This window comes from Buceros rhinoceros, unplaced genomic scaffold, assembly GCF_000710305.1.
Source record: "Buceros rhinoceros silvestris isolate BGI_N320 unplaced genomic scaffold, ASM71030v1 scaffold3195, whole genome shotgun sequence".
In the NCBI taxonomy this organism is placed as follows: Eukaryota; Metazoa; Chordata; class Aves; order Bucerotiformes; family Bucerotidae; genus Buceros; species Buceros rhinoceros.
Window position 1 is genome coordinate 136,024 of NW_010412185.1, and position 18,901 is coordinate 154,924.

An 18,901-nucleotide genomic window follows, 5' to 3' on the forward strand; every position below is an offset into this window, starting at 1 on the left:
ATCCCCAGCCATATTCCAGTTGCTGACAGGACTACATTTCCTCTATCTCAATACTGAAAATCTTTAGAAAATACATAACCAAGTCACTCATACACAGCTCAGCTAGGACAGACTTTACATAACGTTGGGAATTTTGGCTCATCGGCCTCAAACTGCTGGGTCAACTATTTTTCTCCTCGGATTTCATTTTCTTAATGAATCCTTTGAAAGCCTATTTAAAAGAAGAAAAATATTCAATGTCTTCCAAGGGAAGATGTGGGTGTTTATGACATCTTATATCAACTAAATATTATGTACTTTTAAAGAAAAAGCTTCCCTTAAGTTACCAGGGACTCTGCAGTCCATGACATTTTGATGTAGCGGTTATATGCAAGTGTGGGCACTTACATTACACACACACTAAATATATACATCCCATGCAACCATGTCAATATAGGGCATATGGATAGGAACATATTTTACGCAAGTATGCTAATCGTCCTATAAGGAGCTCTGACGTCTGTCCCATGGGTGAAATCAGTGGGGTGGGGGGGAATCCACTCAAGATAAACTATCGCCCTTCCTTACATAAGCTTTTCTAAATCTGAAACATGGCTGAGTAGTAATTTCGAGTTGTTACTAACTGTGCCAAAGAAAACATTTTTTCCATGAGAAAGGGACAGATTTTGTCAAAGCACATCTCCCACAGGTAGGTCCAGTTTTAAGAGAATAAAATATAAATAAATCACCATTCCTCCCTGTGCTACACTGTGCAAGAAGAACCTAGGAAAATCCAGTAACTGTATTTTAGGGGAATATTAACTATAGCCATCACTACCAGCTTCATCTCTAATTAACGAGAAGTTGTGACAGAAAATTCTGTCAGATCTGTGCGAATTCGGAAACTTGCTTTCAACATGTCTTTTCTTCCAGACCTGTCTACATCTGAGATTCCAGAAGACAACCTGCACAGAGAGTCAGAGCCAGCGCACACCTTCAGACAGAGCACAACAGATCAAGGACATTCTTCATATTTCTCCAGGTTTTGTTTTTCAAGTAGAAGAAACTCAACTTTCATGCGTAAGGAAGAAAAAAAGGGAAGAGTAGGACATTTGATCTGCTATCTTCCAGCAGTCAGCTGGAATTCTACCGGGTGTCACCAAGGGGAGGGGGCGAAAGAATCTTACTCATGTATGCAGAACAGCAACAACAGCTCAGGATTAGCTGCAGACGGAAAGACCATACAGGATTAACACAGTGAACCAGGCATCATGCTTACCAGAATATTCAAGAGCAAAATATTCAGAGGATTTTAGGACAGGATTTAGCAGAATTTGACTGAAAATAACACCACATTTTGAGTAAGCTTTACTGAATGCCACAGCACCCAGCATTTCTTGACCAAAACAACTTAATTAACGTGCATTAATTTCAGAAGCATTTCTTGCGTAGCCATTTAAGGACTCAGTGCACTGATAGACTGTCAGAAAGGCGTCTCAACACAAGCTTCAAAGTGCAGGCAAGAGCCTTACCTGCAACATACGAACTTCTGAATGACTGAAACGCGGGGTAAGTATTACTACTGTCAGATGCAGAGTCAAGAACCCAGCACCATCTAATCAGCTTCTGCTGTTGAATTAATGGCTTTCATTGTTGCTTTTTTCTTTCTGCCACACTTTGACTGCTATGACAGCCTTACTTGTGCTAGGGGGTGTCAATAATGACAAAAAGGATACTCTAAGCTTCAAATTGCAGGTTGGATCACCTGCATTAGAAGACTCCATAGCAAAAGAGAGATATTCAGCTGGAAAAGGGTTACTGCTGTTACAGCAAAACCTGGCTCTGCAACACTTCAACAGCAAGGAGCTCAAGTGCTCCTGGAGCAGCTGCAAGTGCTCTTTTTCGCCAGCTCTGTAGCAGTTTCCCAGAAGGAAGTGAAGCATCATTCTTGGATCTACATGGATCCATCACTGCTTCCATCTGACAGGAGCTAGCAGTAGGCAAGACGAGTGGAAACAAGCTGCCAAGGAAGCAAACACCCCCTGCTCTTCTGCACCACTGAGCGAATCCTTGCTCTCTCCAGAGCAAAGTTACTCCTTGATATAATTTCTCACATTGCAGAAGGAGCCACATACTGACAAGCAACAGGTTCACAATCTGGCCCTTTACCGAGCCAGACTCTCTAACAGCAAAGCCACTCGCAGCAGCCCATAGTCTCCTGGGACTGGGCTAGACTTTGCATTTTGCCCATTTTCCCTCGTGCACTGCAGAGTAGAAAATTAGCATAAAACACAACGTAAAGCTCAAGCTGCTGAACTGGTAGTCCAATTTATAGACGAGCTCCATACATTCATTCTAAGGATGTCAGAAGAAGTCTTATTAATGCACTGCCTTAAATTTGGATCCTTTTTGGCTCCTAATTCCAGCCACTACACACTTCCACTTACATGCACGCAGACTGATACCAAGTAGTTAGAGCATGAAAAGGACAGTTAAACAGATAGCAACCGATAACACTGTCCACGTTAAACAATACTGTAACCTAATCCAGCATAAACTGGAAAGGATTCTACCAGTGCTATGGCATCCCCAAAGAGTCTGTCTCATAGCTGGCCACTCAGGAATCACCTTTATTAATCCGTGGTCTTATTCGACCTTTAAACAAGGCACATAAGCTCATCCATGTTACAGACCCTCGATTTATTTTTCTGAACTCTTGCTAGCAGTTTACACAGCAGTAGATGATCAAAGGTGCACAAGGACCAAGTCCTAGTTCACGGTCAACTTGGCCATTCCCCCTCCGCGGACAAGGGACACAGGGAAAGGCAGCAGTGATAAGCAAAGCTGCTGCAGCCCTGCTTTACCAGTCCTGTGGGCAAATGAAGCTGATCACTCTCACCAATATTAACACGCTGGTATGTAAAAATGAATACATAAAAAATGACAGCCTTTCTGCAAATTCCTCTGGAACTCCTGGGGAAAAAACCAAAACCCTTCGCAGTACAACTGCAGGCACAGATCATCAGCAAAGTCAGCTCTAAAGGCAAACATTCCATTTTCACTGAGAGATGCAGTGTGCCGTAATACGAATAAGGAACAAAGACCCCTTTCATTCTGCTGACAAATACAGTATAGCATGTCACAAATCACAAGGGGAGCAGACAACACAATGGCAGCAATTAAATGGGTGTCTTTTTATTAAGAAATACATATAATAACGACAGATTATGTACACTCCCCACCCCCACCCCCCCCAAGCCTTCAAGAATTACACTGGCTAATGTGGCAGTAAGTACTTAGAGATGTTACTTCTGTTCACACAGAAAAAAGAAAACTGTCTTAAGGAGGGGGATGCCCAGCCAGTGCAGGAGGATGTGGGTGAATGCAGAAATAGTTTTTTTTTTTTTTGGTTCCATACACGCTGTACACCATGTTTATTGCAATGCAGACAGCTTCTGCAATTCATTCACAATTGATGTATTCCTGGAGAAGCAAAAAAAAAGAAAAACCACCCTTTTTAACACTTTCACCGCTGAATTTCAACTGAGACAGCATCTCTGTGTCTTCCCTCCTTGCTCTCTGCCCTGGTGACCCAGCCTGCTTTTGGGAGATTCACTTCCCAGCCCTCACACCCACTTAGATTAGGAGATGTTTTCATCTGGGACAGACCCTCCGGGCCCTGCTATGCCTTTAAGATGTGACTAGCCTTTCTGAGTCTGTCCTGGCCCCCTCTTGCTTGCCAGGGCCAGCACAGGGGATCGATTGCTGCCCAGTTCAGCTCACGGTGACCAGCACCTTACCCCACTCTGCAACCCCAGGAGCGGAAACGCACGATTCTTGCCTCCTGCTTTACTTTCGGCATGCGCGGGGCCGTCTGGGGAGCAGCCACATTTCTACCCTAGATGAGCGCATCCCTCAGAGGTCTCCTTCCTGCCCCCTCCCCGGCTGAGCCACGGGAGAACAATGTGGGGACAGACATTTAGAAACACCTGCTGTATCGCATTAATATGCACAGGGATGTATTGATGGTTTTTCCCATCCAACACTAAGACCGCATTGTTCGGAGTGATCCATCAGTGGATCGCTCCCCCCCTCCACGCCGGCCCCACAAGCCCCCTTCTGACATGTCCCCTTGTCTCCCAGCCCCGGCTGACGAGCACGTTTAGGAATGCACTTCATTAAATCGGAGCTGCCCCATTCCAACCTAGAAACACCTGCTGTATCGCATTAATATGCACAGGGATGTATTGATGGTTTTTCCCATCCAACACTAAGACCGCATTGTTCGGAGTGATCCATCAGTGGATCGCTCCCCCCCTCCACGCCGGCCCCACAAGCCCCCTTCTGACATGTCCCCTTGTCTCCCAGCCCCGGCTGACGAGCACGTTTAGGAATGCACTTCATTAAATCGGAGCTGCCCCATTCCAACCTGCAATGCGGAGGCTGTACAAAGCAAGCGCCACGCTTCCTCCCGCATTTCTTTCAAAAGCCCCATTGTTCGGCAGGCATCTGGTCCTGATCTCAGCCTATTCGTGCCCATTGACCCTGCTTTTCGCAGCACACCCGCTCGCCAACGGGCCTCACGTAAAGCCTGCTTGATGAATTAAAAAGCAGCACTAGCCATCTGTCCTCCCAGGCTGGGCTAAGGCTGTGCAGCTCCGCTCCGCAGCTCCCTTCCCAACCCCGCTGCCTCCCGGTACAACCCGCTCTCCTCCTCAACCGTGCAACCTGCTGCTGAGGAACGCTGGGTTCGCTCATAAACACATACTGAAGCGTATCACATTTGCCGCTTTTCATTTCTTACGTTAGCATCTAGGAAAGAAAAAGAAAAGAATACAACAGAACATTCTCACTTGCCTGAGTCCTTCGAAATTCAAGCACAAATACAAGATTAATCCTTCCTTTGTGAGGTCTTGTCTTTAAGTCGTGGTATGTAATGATCCTCAGCACTGCAGCAGAGGGGAATAAAAAATGCAGGGATCATAAGCAGGGGGAGGACAGGGCTTACTTACATCAGGGTTTCTGCCACATGACAATAGGTTTGAGAGGGAAGAATAAGCTGGCAGCAGCAGCTGACAGTGCAAAAGGGAGAATGCAGAAGCCTGCCTTTTATATTATTGGTGACATTTCTAACACATGACAACAATTTCCATCTGTATTTAAGCTGGGAGTGTGAGGAAAACAGCATTACATCACGAGTCCTCTATTCCTAGGTGCTGTGGAATATGTAGGCCAGAGGGATTAAAAAGCACCTGTGTCCACTGGAGATCTGAAATGCCACCAGGCAGATTTTTCTCCGCTCTCTCCTTTCTCTCTCACCCTTTTTATTTCTCTACCACCTTCACAGAGCTACTGTTTGAGAATATGCCCAGGGAAGTGCAAAATGGTATTGCCCTAGTTTGCAAGGCAGGAGAAGGGGGAACTATGCGAGTATGTATCTCTAGCTCTGTCGGTCTCTCTCCGTACGAGGTACGGCACTCATTTTTGCAAGCAATCAGGCAGGATACAGAGCATCTTCCTGTTTTCTGCTCTGCTTGTCTCAAGGGCTTCGAGTTTCTCTTAAAGTACCAACTTGAATCTTCCTTTTAAATCTACAGGGAATTTCAGTGACAGTAGCAGTGATTTTTTTTTCCTTTCTTTTACAGCCAACACATGCCTGTATCTTTTTAAGAGTAAACATCAAGAACAGGGGCCAAAGATATTTTGGAAGAAGCACTTGACTGCTTCAGAGCCAGCAGGTGTCCGTCTTGGACACTTTCCATGTATCTCACAGGACAGAATTGCTTAGATTCAGTACTGAAATCCCAGGGGACTCCAGCCTTGCAAGAAAACCTGCTTCACTGTGGCTCCCGCAGCTCCACCAAAGCAGGCAGGGACGTGTGGATCCCCAGGACTGCATGGGAAGAGGAGGCACAGGGTGCTGTGGGGCCACCCTGCTCCCATGGACCAGAGCTCAGGTGTGCTGAGGACAGCACCCATCGCTGCTGCTCTACCAAGCAAACAGCCATTGCTTGCAAAGAGGCTCTGTACAGGTGTGGACGCAGGCAACAGCTCGCGAGTTCACAGCACGTGTGCGCAAGGTCCAGGCAGCGTACAGAAAAAACATCATTTCTATTCCACTACCACACTCAAAAGCACAAATACAGCAACTGCTCTTGCTGAAGTACCTGATCCCCAAGAGTCTGAACTGAGTAGGGGCAAAACACCCCCAAGAGACAGCAAGCCTCGTACCGCCTTCACGAGAGAAATGGCCACACACAACAGGAGAATGGCCCGATTATAAATACATAAAACACGCTTCACTTTACGGGACATAAATATTTTCATGGCAACACCATCTGGCCCAAGGTGCTGTCCCATTATCTGTCACTTGTTTAAAGATAAAAATTCTTTGCTCAATATTGACCTTCCTGAAATTTCAACAGCCTCATTGAGGCTGTTTTTTTGGTATGTGTCTGGTCAATTCGCTGTCCCCAAGGGCAGTCCAAAGCCTTTGATGACGATGGGTTTAGAGTACTGGATACAGTATGTTTCAAGACTGCAATATGAAAATAAATAACTCTTAATTCCTTGCCCCTCCTCTTCATGTCCACGAAACGCAAAAATCTGCACAAGCCACACTGAAACCCTCTCACCAGACGATACTTCAATGAGGCAGCACCTGAAAGGGACATTCCAGAAAAAAGCCTCTTTATTAAAAAAAGAAATGGAGCATTTTACTCGACATTTACTCAGACAGGCAGCTCTCCAGTCATTTATGAAAACTCTTTCATAAGGTTTAGAAGAGGGGAAAAAGGAAACAATGGAATGACTTATTTTTAAGCTGGGGTTTAAAGGCTTTTTCTCTTTCCAAAAAAAAAAAAGGAAAAAAAAAAGAAAAAAGCAGCCCCACACACAAAGAAAGAAATTCAATGCAAACCTCTGTTTCTCTATCATGAAAGCCCCTTCGAGCACCAGAGTAATCAATTTCTCAGAGCTTGTGTGGTCTACACCAAAAGCCAAAGAAGGTATTTAAGTTTATACAGCCTTCAAGTGTTCTGATGGCTTGGTTTTGAAATATGACATATTTAAATTTTATACCTTTTTTACAGTTAGTTATGTCTTAAGAAAATGGTTGCTGTCAGTAGAAAAAATAGAAAGAAAGGAGCATAAATGAAATACAACCTGGTTTTGAGCTGTTTACGCATTCTAAAATCAGACTAATTCCAAGTTGCACCACGAATACTCTTAGAAAGGTAATTACAGCTCCCTTCACTATATTATACCCAGTCTTATTTTAGCATCAAACACTTTGGCTCATACTAACAAAGAAAAATATTAAGTAAGAGTGGTTCTCCAATGCCAGACACCACCAAACACACATCCAGACAAATTTACAGGAATAGTAAAGCAAATACTTTGTCAGATGCGAGAGAACTCTCTGTCTCTTTTCTTGAGCAGAAACCACTCCAGGACGGGGAAAGGAGCTTTTGTCCTTACGGTAACCCCAACTTCCCACCACGAAAGACCATCTTGAGACAAGATTTTACAGCTGGGGTTTAACTCACAGGGTAGAAGAAGTGTGAGATAGAGCACTCTTGTAGGTAGGAACAAACTTCTCAATCTTTCATCAGTGCATTTTGGATCCAATTCACTTACCATGTGGGAACAGCAAATGGGGAACAAACTGTGAATTCAAATAACTGTAAACTCAGCAAGTTGTGGAAATAAAACACAGATGGTGCACTTCAGATTAAGGGTCAGCATTTCAGCATCGCTTTCCACTTTTACATTGTGATAGGTGATGTATAACAACCACCTCCTCCTCGAGACAGCGCTCTAATTAAACCATGACTCACTTAGGAAAACAAGGAGGCAAGCGATCCCTCCACAGAAGCCTCCCGCCAGTCAAGAGGAGCTACGGTTATTCTGTTAAGCTGCGGCTCATGGCTTTGCTGCTTTGGGATTAGCGTTTGGAAGTGCAAGTTGTCGTTGCTGGACGGACACAGCTGAAAAAAGTTTCTCCAGCTTTTCCAGCTCCCCAGCACACTGCGGCAGGGCTGTCCTGCCTGGCAGGGCTGTGCCCAGCACCCACCACAGCATCCGCTTGGTCCCCTCTTCACCACCTACATCTCCAGCAAGATTTTGCAGAGGCTGCTCTGATACCTGTTTGCAAAAGCCAAGAACACATTCACTGCTTCCAGCAGTACCCTGTACCAACCCTTACAAAGTGCCCAGTACTAAAAACACCTCTGGAGGTGTTTGCCCGAATGTTGGGTTCAATTTATTTTCTAAAATTGATTTTCTCCTAAATCTCAGAAATGGAATTTAGGATGACTTTATTCTTGCTGTGAAGTATTAATTGCATGCCCAGGGCCCTCTAGGAGAGGGTCTTGTAAGCAGAAGTTCAAAGAAAAAAAATGAAGGAGTGAGTACAGAGTAGATGACAGAAGAACAATAAATCTATGGGAGCTTGAAATGCCAGATCGAGAGGAGCAGTAGTGATTTTAAGGTGACTATTACCTTTGAAACATGCCGGAGGTTGTTTATCAGATCAGAGTTAATGAGGGGGAAATCTAATAGTACTATAATATTAAATTTACCATTTTAATGGTATCATCAATGTTCTATAATGAGGGCAATTTACTGAATGTCTGTCAATGCGGCTCTCCAGTGTGGTTAGCTACACAGGAGCAGCACTATCGCATCTCTTCAGCTGTTCCCTTCTAGAAAACACCGGGTGTTTTGCAGAGGATTGTAGAAGGCTAAGACAGCAAATTATATATTTACAATTAAGGGAATGCAAAAATGGAATGAACTTTATGGGAAGTTTACATTCCTGAATGAACCGGGTCCAGCTTTGCCCCACTGCTGAGAGACCTGCTGGGTCCTCCTCACCTTTCTTGCATATCTTGCAACACTTGCTGCTTTCCTCAAAACCTTACATACCTGGATTTAGGAGAGCTGAAAATAACCTCCCTATTCAAGTACATTTTCAGCTCTTGTGTATTAGCCCCCTTTGAACAAAGCAAAGTTGCAAAAAAACCCAGACTCTACAAAAACATGAAGACGGCAGTACAGGCTCAGAAACCAACAGGTAAAGAGTCAAAATATCCAGTTTCAAGGTTTTGATTATCCAATTCAAGACCTGTGAACAGTAGGAGATGGTAATGCTGCATTTATAAATATCCATTCTCTTCATGTATTTAAGGAAGAGTTTGCTAAAAGCAGCAGCTTCTCTTCTTAATCCGCAGTTCCTTCTTTCTCCATCACCTACCTCAGCCCCTGAGGTTCACCAGTGCAAATCCCTAACGCACAAATATTACCCCACACATTTTTTAGCATGTGACAGCTTGCCATTCAGTAGTTTTTAATTTGGTAGAAAAATCCATACAGTAAAGGCAGTATTTGAGTTGCCATGATGGTCTGAGGTAAAAAATGAAGTATTGTCAATTTACCTAATAAGCAATACTGCTGCTTCTTGCAGTCCTCCTTTTGCCAACATCAGCATTCATTTATTCTTTTTTTCCCCACTCTGGAAAACACAGTGTTAAACCTGAAGTTTAAAGAAAAAGTGCAGGTAGCGAATGAACGATGAAGTATGAAATAATTCAATTTCGTTCATCTGAATGAAATCATTCAGATGATGCTTCCAAGGGTCTTTGATGGTCTCCATCTTCAGCTCCAAAAAGACCCTGCAAGTAGAACTGCTAGATCACTATCCACCCGACTACTCTGTGATACATCCCATTTTGAAGATACATTAGCCTTTCAAAGATCCATTTATTAACCATTTCAATTTAAATAATAATTTTCACAATCCTCAGTGAAACAGATGTATTCCCTCTTAAATCACTAATTAAGAGCAGCCTGAGACATTACAAAGCCCTTTAAAAGGAATTCAGGGAACCAGTGTCCCCCTTAAACAAATCTGTTCTGGCAACGACCCAAGAATCTCGACTTCATAACTCAAAGCTCCAATTATTCAAGAAGACATTATAAAAAAAGGATACATCTAGACCGTTATGACTAATAGGAAAGAATTATTTCTCCTTCAATAGGGGCAGGACTGGAAATATTTGTTCTAATTTTTCTACTTTCTTATTCACTGGGGGTGGGTGGGGAAGGAAGAAAGGAAATCAGTGAAGATTCATTTACAGAGTTGTTCCTAGTACAGGTATTGGGTACGACTCTCCCCAAAGAAAACCAGCTAGCAGAATCTAAACAGCTTTATCAATGATTGCACGGCTAATCTCCTCTCTGCTGAAAACAAGAGAGAAAGGATTTAGAGGACAAACACAGCACGCTTTATGTGAAGAAGCATGGTAATGTTAGAAAAAGGATAGCTGTTTAAAGATGAAACGTAGCAAGTCTGCATCCCCATCAAACCATCAGGAGCTTGTGTCTCCCACTGCTCTCCCGGGTTCACAGACTGTCAACAGCAGCAATATCTGTGACCGGGAATCACCCAGGCATTTTCTCCTCTGCACTGCCACTGCTTTTGCCCTCGCTACATTGCGGTGGACCAGAATAGCATCATACAAATAAGATTTTCAGGTGTCCTCTTTTAAGTAGACACCTTTGATGAAAGAAGCACCCGGACTTGTAACTGTGACACACCCCCTGCAAATCAACACATCCAAGAACAACCACAGAGAGCAATGAGTGCTTTCTAGAGGGAGTAAATAATGAAAGACCAAATGTGAATCCCAAACGCAAACGTGAGTGAAAGAACGGGTTAAAGAACAGCTACACATATAATTTTTCCTCATTTAAACTGTTCCTTTGGCCTGGAACACTCATTCTCTTGGCTTGTAGCATAACCAATACAATGCAAACCTTGAACAGATACATGGCGGTAGTTGAAAAGAAATCAAACCATCTCTATGAAATCATAAGCTGGCACCCTGTAGCCATGACAGAAGATCTAATCAGGACCCTGGGACGTCATATGAAAAACTATGGCAGGACAGAGCCAGTTTTGAAGTAAATAATGTGGGGTAATTCACCTCCACCCCATCAATCTCCAAACAGCAGTACCTGCTCTCAGCTTTGATTTAGTCTCTGCTTTCCCAGAGACTCACCACCTTCGAAACCTTTGTTTCAAAACATACGCACAGATACTGTTTCCTCTACCTAAATACCCACTCGCAGATGCTTTGCCGTAGTACAAAGCAACCGCAATGAAAAAAAAAAAGGCAAAATTAAATACACTGGGGACTAACAAAGAAAACAAAGAGAAGTAGCCGTGTAATCTCTTCCCACACTTCTTACCCAAATCTCCTTTGGCAAGTGGCATGGGAGAGCCTGTAAGGCTGAGCTCTCCTGCTTTGTACTGCTCTCTGGTGCCTCATGCAATTTCTACTGGGTGTACAGTGAAATACAAAAAAGCTATTCTGCACAAATGGGTAAGCAGATGGAGCAATAGTTGCTATCATAAGTGCTTTTATTTCCAAATGTAAAAAAAAAATGTAATAAAACCCCCAATAGTTCCACTGGTACAAAATGCACTATTGATCTGAAAGGACAGACCAGATGGATAAAAAAATGTCTGAAGTCTCCTAGATTAAACAGAAATGGAACTAAACTACAGAAATATTGGCCCTGTTGCTCAAAACAGGGCATTTTTCCTCTCTCGAAAGTGAAAACACATCTGGTTCACTAATACGTGAAATAATTATATCCCTGAAAACTGTGGGGAACTCTACTGCAATTCTGCACTCCCTGGAACACAGCAACGAGGTTTTCTAAACCCAGGGGTTGTACTCACGATACTGTCCCTGCTGAAAATACAGGAAAAAGTAAATGTGTGTACATTAGCTGGAATGGAAAATACGCCTCATACTCTTCAGAGTTCAATTAACTCACAAGCAAATATTCTTGAGAAAAATTATCTTTACCTACTGCTGGTTCCTGCATGTTGCGCCCATGGACAATCTCTTACAAATGTTTAAAACTTTTTCCTGACATAAATCTTGTAAAACAATTAATTATTTTTCGTGTGTTAGAAAAAAAAGATCAGTCCGCTGTTCATCACCTTATCAGTGTGGGCCTTCAAATGAATATTTCATGGACACCGCAACTTTTTCTCATTACGAAAGCAGAATTACATCTCTAGGAAGGGAATGACAATAGATAATAAATACCGCTGGAGGTCTGGAAAGCTTTTGAGAATTCAGAGAACATTTGTGTACATAAACTGATGATTTATTGCCTGTGAAGAAAAATAATGTGCACTGTCAGTGATTCTGTTTGTCCTTAATAAAATTAGGAACCAAAAATAGCTTCGAAATTGTGTCTCAAATATCCCCACACGTAAAACACATGGATTTGTAACATAAAGGTCTTTCTGCTTAGCTTCAACATTTTCCTAGTATACCGATGCAGTGTTACAGTCAATATGCTAAAGAAAAGAACCTTCTGTAAGCTGGTTTGCATATCTCTTCCACCAATTCATTCTGAAGTTCAGAAGTAGTTACGGTGAACCCAGTGCTACAGAACTGTAAAAGCTATCTCGGGAAATCACCGAAGTCTGCATGTTTGACAGCAGTTTCATCACACCCCAGCCCATTTAGCCTCTCTAGTCCTCCATTAGCTGCAGATGATGGTGTTCACACACGTAGCAGCTTATTTGACTCCTGGAGCAACTAAACTACCCTTTGGTAGTTCAGTTATCCATGAAAACATCTAATCCAGATAATAAGGTTCAATGGGTGCCTCTACATCCTCTTGCTAAAGTTTATCCTAAAAATACTGTGAAATTTTTGTGCTGGGTTAACAGTTGGACTTGATGATCTTAAAGGTGTCTTCCAACTCAAAATGATTCTTTGACTCGGTTTCCTTTGTTTTCCTTAGAAAGGAGACTTTTCCTTTGCACCAGCAGATCGCCTGGAATACAGAACCTTATTCTCTAATTTCCCACTGAAATGTGAGACAGCTCAGGCTGCCTGGATGTTGTAGCCTTTTTCTAAGCTTCCCTACAGATCACTCGAACTTACACTATTGATTTTTATCCATTTCTTTCCCTTTTGCTCCACACTCCCCTATAATACTCACCACAACAGTTGGAGCTACTGTTCTGTGACTGAAGACAGAGGAACAGATCAAACTCTGGGAAGGTGAGAGAACAGACAGAAGTGAAAGCAGTAAATCTCTAACGTGAAACTGTCCAGCCAATTAATCCCAGGGCATGTACTTGTTTTGGGAAAGTGAATCAACTGTTGAATTATGACCTCCTGAGGTTTTAAAAGCCAATTTTGGGAAGAAGAAGAAGAAGAAAAAGAAAAGATTGCTACAGAGTGTCTAGGCTGACTTCTAAGACTTAACTCTAGTCTAGCCATTACGCTGTCCCTCTTTCATCTACCATCAAAAGACCTTGTGTTTTCCAGAGTTTTGCTTCATAAGACTACAGCCTGACAAAGAAGGGAATTGCACAGAACCGAAATAAGGCAGATGCAGAACGTACATGACTAGGGAGGGGACCACTGATCTGTTACTCCAGTCACTGCACCAGGTAGACTGTTTTGGCAAGTAAAGGTGCAGATGCCAAACCCACCACAGCTACCTCCACATGTCACACAGGACTCAAAACAAGTAGAGGATCAAGTAAATGCGCTCAAAGGAAAAAAAAAAAAAGAGAGAGAAACAAAACACATGCTGAGATAAGCTTTTATGGGAATAATATAATTTCTCTGATTGTTGTTGATACACTGTGAAAAGAAAACCGTTGTCAGGTTGTTAAGAATATGCAACTAGGACAAATGGCCAGTACTGCTTGTTTATTTTAAACAGATGACCTCTACTATCATTTCAAAATGAGAAAGATAATCCTGTCTGTTCAGCCTTCCGTGCACAGTGCTTTAGACACGCTGCTGCACTACAACATTTAAGTAAGTTGCTATCACAGATCTTTCTCAATTAACGCTATCGTGCGGATATCCCAAGCTAAAGCTACCTGCAAACACCTATTTAATGGATACATTCTTACATGTACTTTCAACTAATCACATTTTCCACTAAGTAAATCTTCACGTGCACCAATCCTGTTTGGGGAAGTTCTGCTCCTAAGAAACGCTCTGTGAAACCTAATTCCCAGGTTGCCAACACATTCTACATCACAGATACTCAGCCTCTCCCCAGATCAGATGTAACGCAAGTCACATCAACCTCTGTCAGCTCAGGCGGACTCAGACATGCCCCAAGGTGCCTCAACAAGACGCTCCACGCACTTACTAAAACTTTTGCTCTTAAGATCTCAGGCTGGGAAAATTGAGCTGGAATAAGTAGAATCCACACTAGAAATAAGCTGTGAGCAAACTCTGCATCAGTCAAAGCACTTCTGGTACAGTCATGGCCAATCAGTAATCAGGAAATTGTTGCCAATTCATAGTCTACTCCAAGCTCAATGGAGCCATTAACTAGCCCACAAATAGAGCATTATTTCTGGTGATCTTCATTAGGCACATCAGAAAACAGGAAAAATGTGGTTCTTCAAAACAAAACAAGGCAAAGGGGATAGCTTGAGACTGGACCAACATCTTGCTAATCTGGATGATGCATTTGAGGGTTTTTTTCCTCCTTTTGACAGTGGATCCTACGTGCTAGGAATGAGAATACACTTAAGGAGAATAACTTTGCTCAAGTTTAAGGTGCTGATTTTTTTTAGGCAGAAGACAAAAATAATGTAAAAAAAAAGTCTCTGACCTAGCCATGTGAAGTTAATAGTAAAATGAGAGCATCGGAAGAAAGTAAGGGAAATAGCACACGGTTCAGCTGAAATAAAAGCTGGCTCAGTGACTGAACTGCACTAACTCTTCCAAAGATTTGTACATTGTAAATGCACAGCTTCATTAGCACGTATGCACCATCCAAATACATACACAAGGTGTCCCGACTCTCCTTCCTTACTCTGGTTCAGTCCTACACTAGGATGCTGAAGTTGTAAATTCCAGAGAAAAATGCTCTAGGTCTGTAAATAAACCCGTGGGTTTGGTGCAATAGTAACAGCAGAGCACTCACGATGGTGCGACAACCAAGCTTGGAGGCCACCTGGAAGCTTGTCACAGCTGTTGTTTACTACAGATCATTGGAAAAAAAAAAAAATCAGCTCAATGGGGAGCAGGGAGCTGAGGGTACAAAGACGTGGAAGAAGCATCTGGAGGGGCAGAAGGCACTGACGAGCAGGGGAGACTTCAGCTTGCAGTGGTTCCTCTACTTCTTTCAATAATGTTTTAATTTTCAAGGTGTCTTTTCCTTACGACAGCTCTCATGTTTAGGGATGAAGTCCTCTAGTCTCTCAGAAAGCCATCCCTGTGTCACTCATTTAGACAACGCTCATAACCACTTTGGGAGCTGACATCGGCCCACTCTCTTACCCGTGATTGTTCACCAGAAAATAAAGCAAACTCCTAACCAACTCTCCAGAAGTGAAAATCTAAATGATGCTTAAGCAGTGTGTCATTGTCATATGAAATAATGAGGTCAAGTCAACTTTCTGCATCTTTCCTCCCCTCTGCTTGACCTCTATCTTCTACAAAAGCCGTAGCCATATCTTCACTCAGTTCCCGAGTCAGCCAAGCATGTAACCGGCACACGGCTGCGTGGGAAACAGAAGCCCTCTGTATTTTCTCACCGCCTGTACCAAACGAGTCAGAGTTGAACCGTGGGGGATTCTTACTGGAATTTCTGGGGAGGAGCTGGTTAGCATTGCCCTTCTCCATTTTGCATTTCCTAATTATCACCTCATTTAGCCCCCACACTAGTGCAGCAAAAAGCAGCTGTCAGGCCAAGCATGCTCAGTCCAAGTGACCTTGTGTTCTTGTTTGTGTTTACCACATAATCATCAGGGAGTTCCATTTTCAAAATACAAGACTTCATAATCCATTAGCACTAGAGATTGGTTCAGGGCTCTGGATTTACTGGTCACGTGTACCAAGGAATAAAAATATGAGTGTACCGCTAGATTAATCTCCAGACCTGTAAAGCACCCCAACACACCATGCGTGCAGCAGTCTCATTCAAATTCACGTACGAATATTAGCATCATCCTTAAAAGCTACCGCTAATACCATCCCCACAGTCAATAAAGAAAAAATTAAATGTTACCTGCTTTACAGCTCGGAAAGTATGGAGACACACAGTGACTACTTCTCAGATTTTGCATTAGTTACATAAATAGAACATAAGTACTGATGTTCCTATTAATACATTGAAAACCCATATCTCCCCACAGCTATTTCTAAAAGGCAGGAATCACTTTCACTGCTCTTAATTTTAAATCAAAAGTCTTTAGCGAGTCCAAGCAGTTTAGCTCACCACCAAGTTCAATAAATCAGAGAAAAGAATCAATAGAAAGCATTTCAAAATGTAACCTTGGTAACGCACAAAATGCTTCCACAGAACTTATGCTCATTTGCTTTATTTGCTGCTTTAGAAATTGGAATATAACACACAGGCAGAAGGACATTAGCATCACGACATTGCATCTCCTGCGCCTAACATTGCTCGTGCTCTCCCAGAAGGCACTTTCCGCAGTATACTGCATCCTGGCAAGTTAGATGATTGAAAACTAATCATATTTCATGTTGACAAAACTGAAAATGGAAGTGTTCAATAGAAAATAATAATCCATTTTTATTCTTTATGTCCATGCACAGCACTTTAAACGTCATTTGGTCCATGCTTTCCGCTGATAAAATGAGAATAAACTCAGTGGTGATATACAGCATCTGCCATTGGAAGACTCAACATTTGTCAGCAGTACACACAAAATTAACTGTGGCCCTACACAGTTCTCCCGCATGCAACACGTAGATTGAAAACGGTCATTACTCTATGTACCATTAGGCAGTATTTGTTGGCAAGTACCGATTTTTGAGTGGCAACATCATTATTCATTACTTACATAATTCTACCAGGATAAACCACCTCTGATTCATGTTGACATAGAAAACTTCAAAAGATTCTGCTGCTCATCTCCGTATGCTCTAAGATGTTTACCAGTTCTTACCCCAGCCTGACCTCAAAGGCACACCATTACTCCCACAGCTCATCAAGGTAAAGCAGAAAAACCTTTTCTTTAGAACAGCCTCTGCTGGCAGCAGGGGAATGCCAAACAGAGATGCAATGAATTAGTATCACGCTTCACATCTTCCCAAAATGCCAAGGACAGTCTGATTTTGGGTAAAGATTCTGAACTTTTTAAAATATCACCACTTTTTAAACTTCTCCGTTTTCCTCCTGGTTGTTTTCCGAGTGAAAAAGAGCATTTCTTTCTCAGCTTCACTAACTCTTGCTGCTTATTTCCTACTTGAATCAAGGACAACCTTCCAAAAGTGGCAGTTGCCTGCTACAGTGGCACCCAGCCATAAAATGCTGTTCAATTTCACAAGTTAAATAAGCATCAGACAAAACTCTAAGTAAATAAAAATAAAAGTAGGGGGTTTATTCATGTGTTTCCAACAAATTATGATAATAATGAAGACTATTTCTAAGGCAAGTACTCACTTGGAGGCTGTTTTTTTCAGTTTTTTCTTCACAGTAAGCATCACAGACTTGCCTCAAACTATCAACTGTTCCAAGAAGGTCATCAAAAAAGCAGAGCTCAGGAATAAACCGGTTTCGTTTTCAACCCTACCTGAACCCTATCTGCTCTTACACATGGAAGTCTGCCCGAGCTGAAAACTGTCTCCCCCGGAGCAGTGCACACCACCACGTCAAGACTGCCTCAAGGAAAACTCACAGAATTCTCCTACGTGAAATCCACCAGGTCAATGTTCTGTTACTTACAAGGCACAGCATGGCGATAAAGGTTATCTCGAATAGTCTGCTGCAGATCGTGATCCGGCGATCCTTTCTGAAACCTCTGGTTGAGATAATGTCTCAGGTCTTTGTTCAGTCTGCTTCCTGCAAAGGAAAAACAGCCATTTATTTATTTCTAAATGCACACAATTAACATTTCCAATTCAGGCAAGTGTTAGACTTCCATTCAGAGCCCCTAAATTATGGCATGCTGACTTTACGAGCGGAGGCTCATCTTCCTCTACAAATGGCTAATTACCAAAAATAACTGGCTGTAAACAAGAGGTCTCTCTTGTCTCATAATGCATCTTTCTTCCTGTGGTGTTAAAGAGATCATCATTCCCTTTTATCACTTATTTGTCTGAGCAAATGGAGAAAGACAGATGATGTGAAAAAGAAGAAAAATAATAAAGGTAGAGTATTGCTTTTGCAACTCACTGGAGGGTAAGCTGGGCAGACAGGCAGAAGGCAAAGGCTGCTGCCACTGGAGGTATTGATGTAGCTGAACATGGCAGAAAATCAAACAAGTGCTGTACTTTGCACTGGTATCTACCACAGCGCACAGCAGGAGTTAGAAAAGAATTGATTGAAGGAGTTAAGAGCACCCAAAGTCCATAAAAACAACAGAATAATATCCAACGCTTTTCACTTAAATCTGTTTACTTCCCTATTCAGTCTTGAACACTTTCAGAAGTGTGTGGTAAAATGAGATAAATGAGTTGAAAACAAAACAAACAAAAAAGAAAACAAAAACAAAATCAAAGAAATAGAATTGTAGTTGTTAATGAACATTGCTATTTGCTGAACACCAAATCCTCCCTTCTAACAGAACATACACACTGGAGCAACTTAATGAAGTCTTTTCCCAGAAATTAAATTCTTCCAAGTCTGGAATAACATTTACTTTAATTTGACCGAAGAGCAAAAACGACCCCACAAGAACATAGAGAGAACAGGGATAGAAACTTCTGTTCTAAAAGCAAAAGGAAAAAAAAAAACACTGGAAACGCTTCAGAGAAACACAACCAGGATGATCAAAATCTGCAGCAGTTGCCACGCAAGGAGCAAGAAAGAGGGCTGGGATGCTGCAGCCTGTCGCGGTTATCGGTCTTGAAGATGCTCAGAGCACAGGCGGGGGGCGGCC

General features: G+C 42.5%; 1 protein-coding gene across 1 annotated transcript in view; it reads right to left on the bottom strand.

Moving 5' to 3' along the window:
- The window catches only part of MAGI1 (membrane associated guanylate kinase, WW and PDZ domain containing 1), a gene marked incomplete at both ends in the record, with an annotated part of 151,246 nt that extends 133,384 nt beyond the window's left edge, over positions 1–17,862 (bottom strand). Inside the window, one exon of the mRNA XM_010136289.1 lies at positions 17,746–17,862. Within this exon, the coding sequence (XP_010134591.1) occupies positions 17,746–17,862 (117 nt within the window). The remainder of the gene's footprint in view (positions 1–17,745) is intronic.
- Between the last annotated feature and the right edge of the window lie 1,039 nt (positions 17,863–18,901).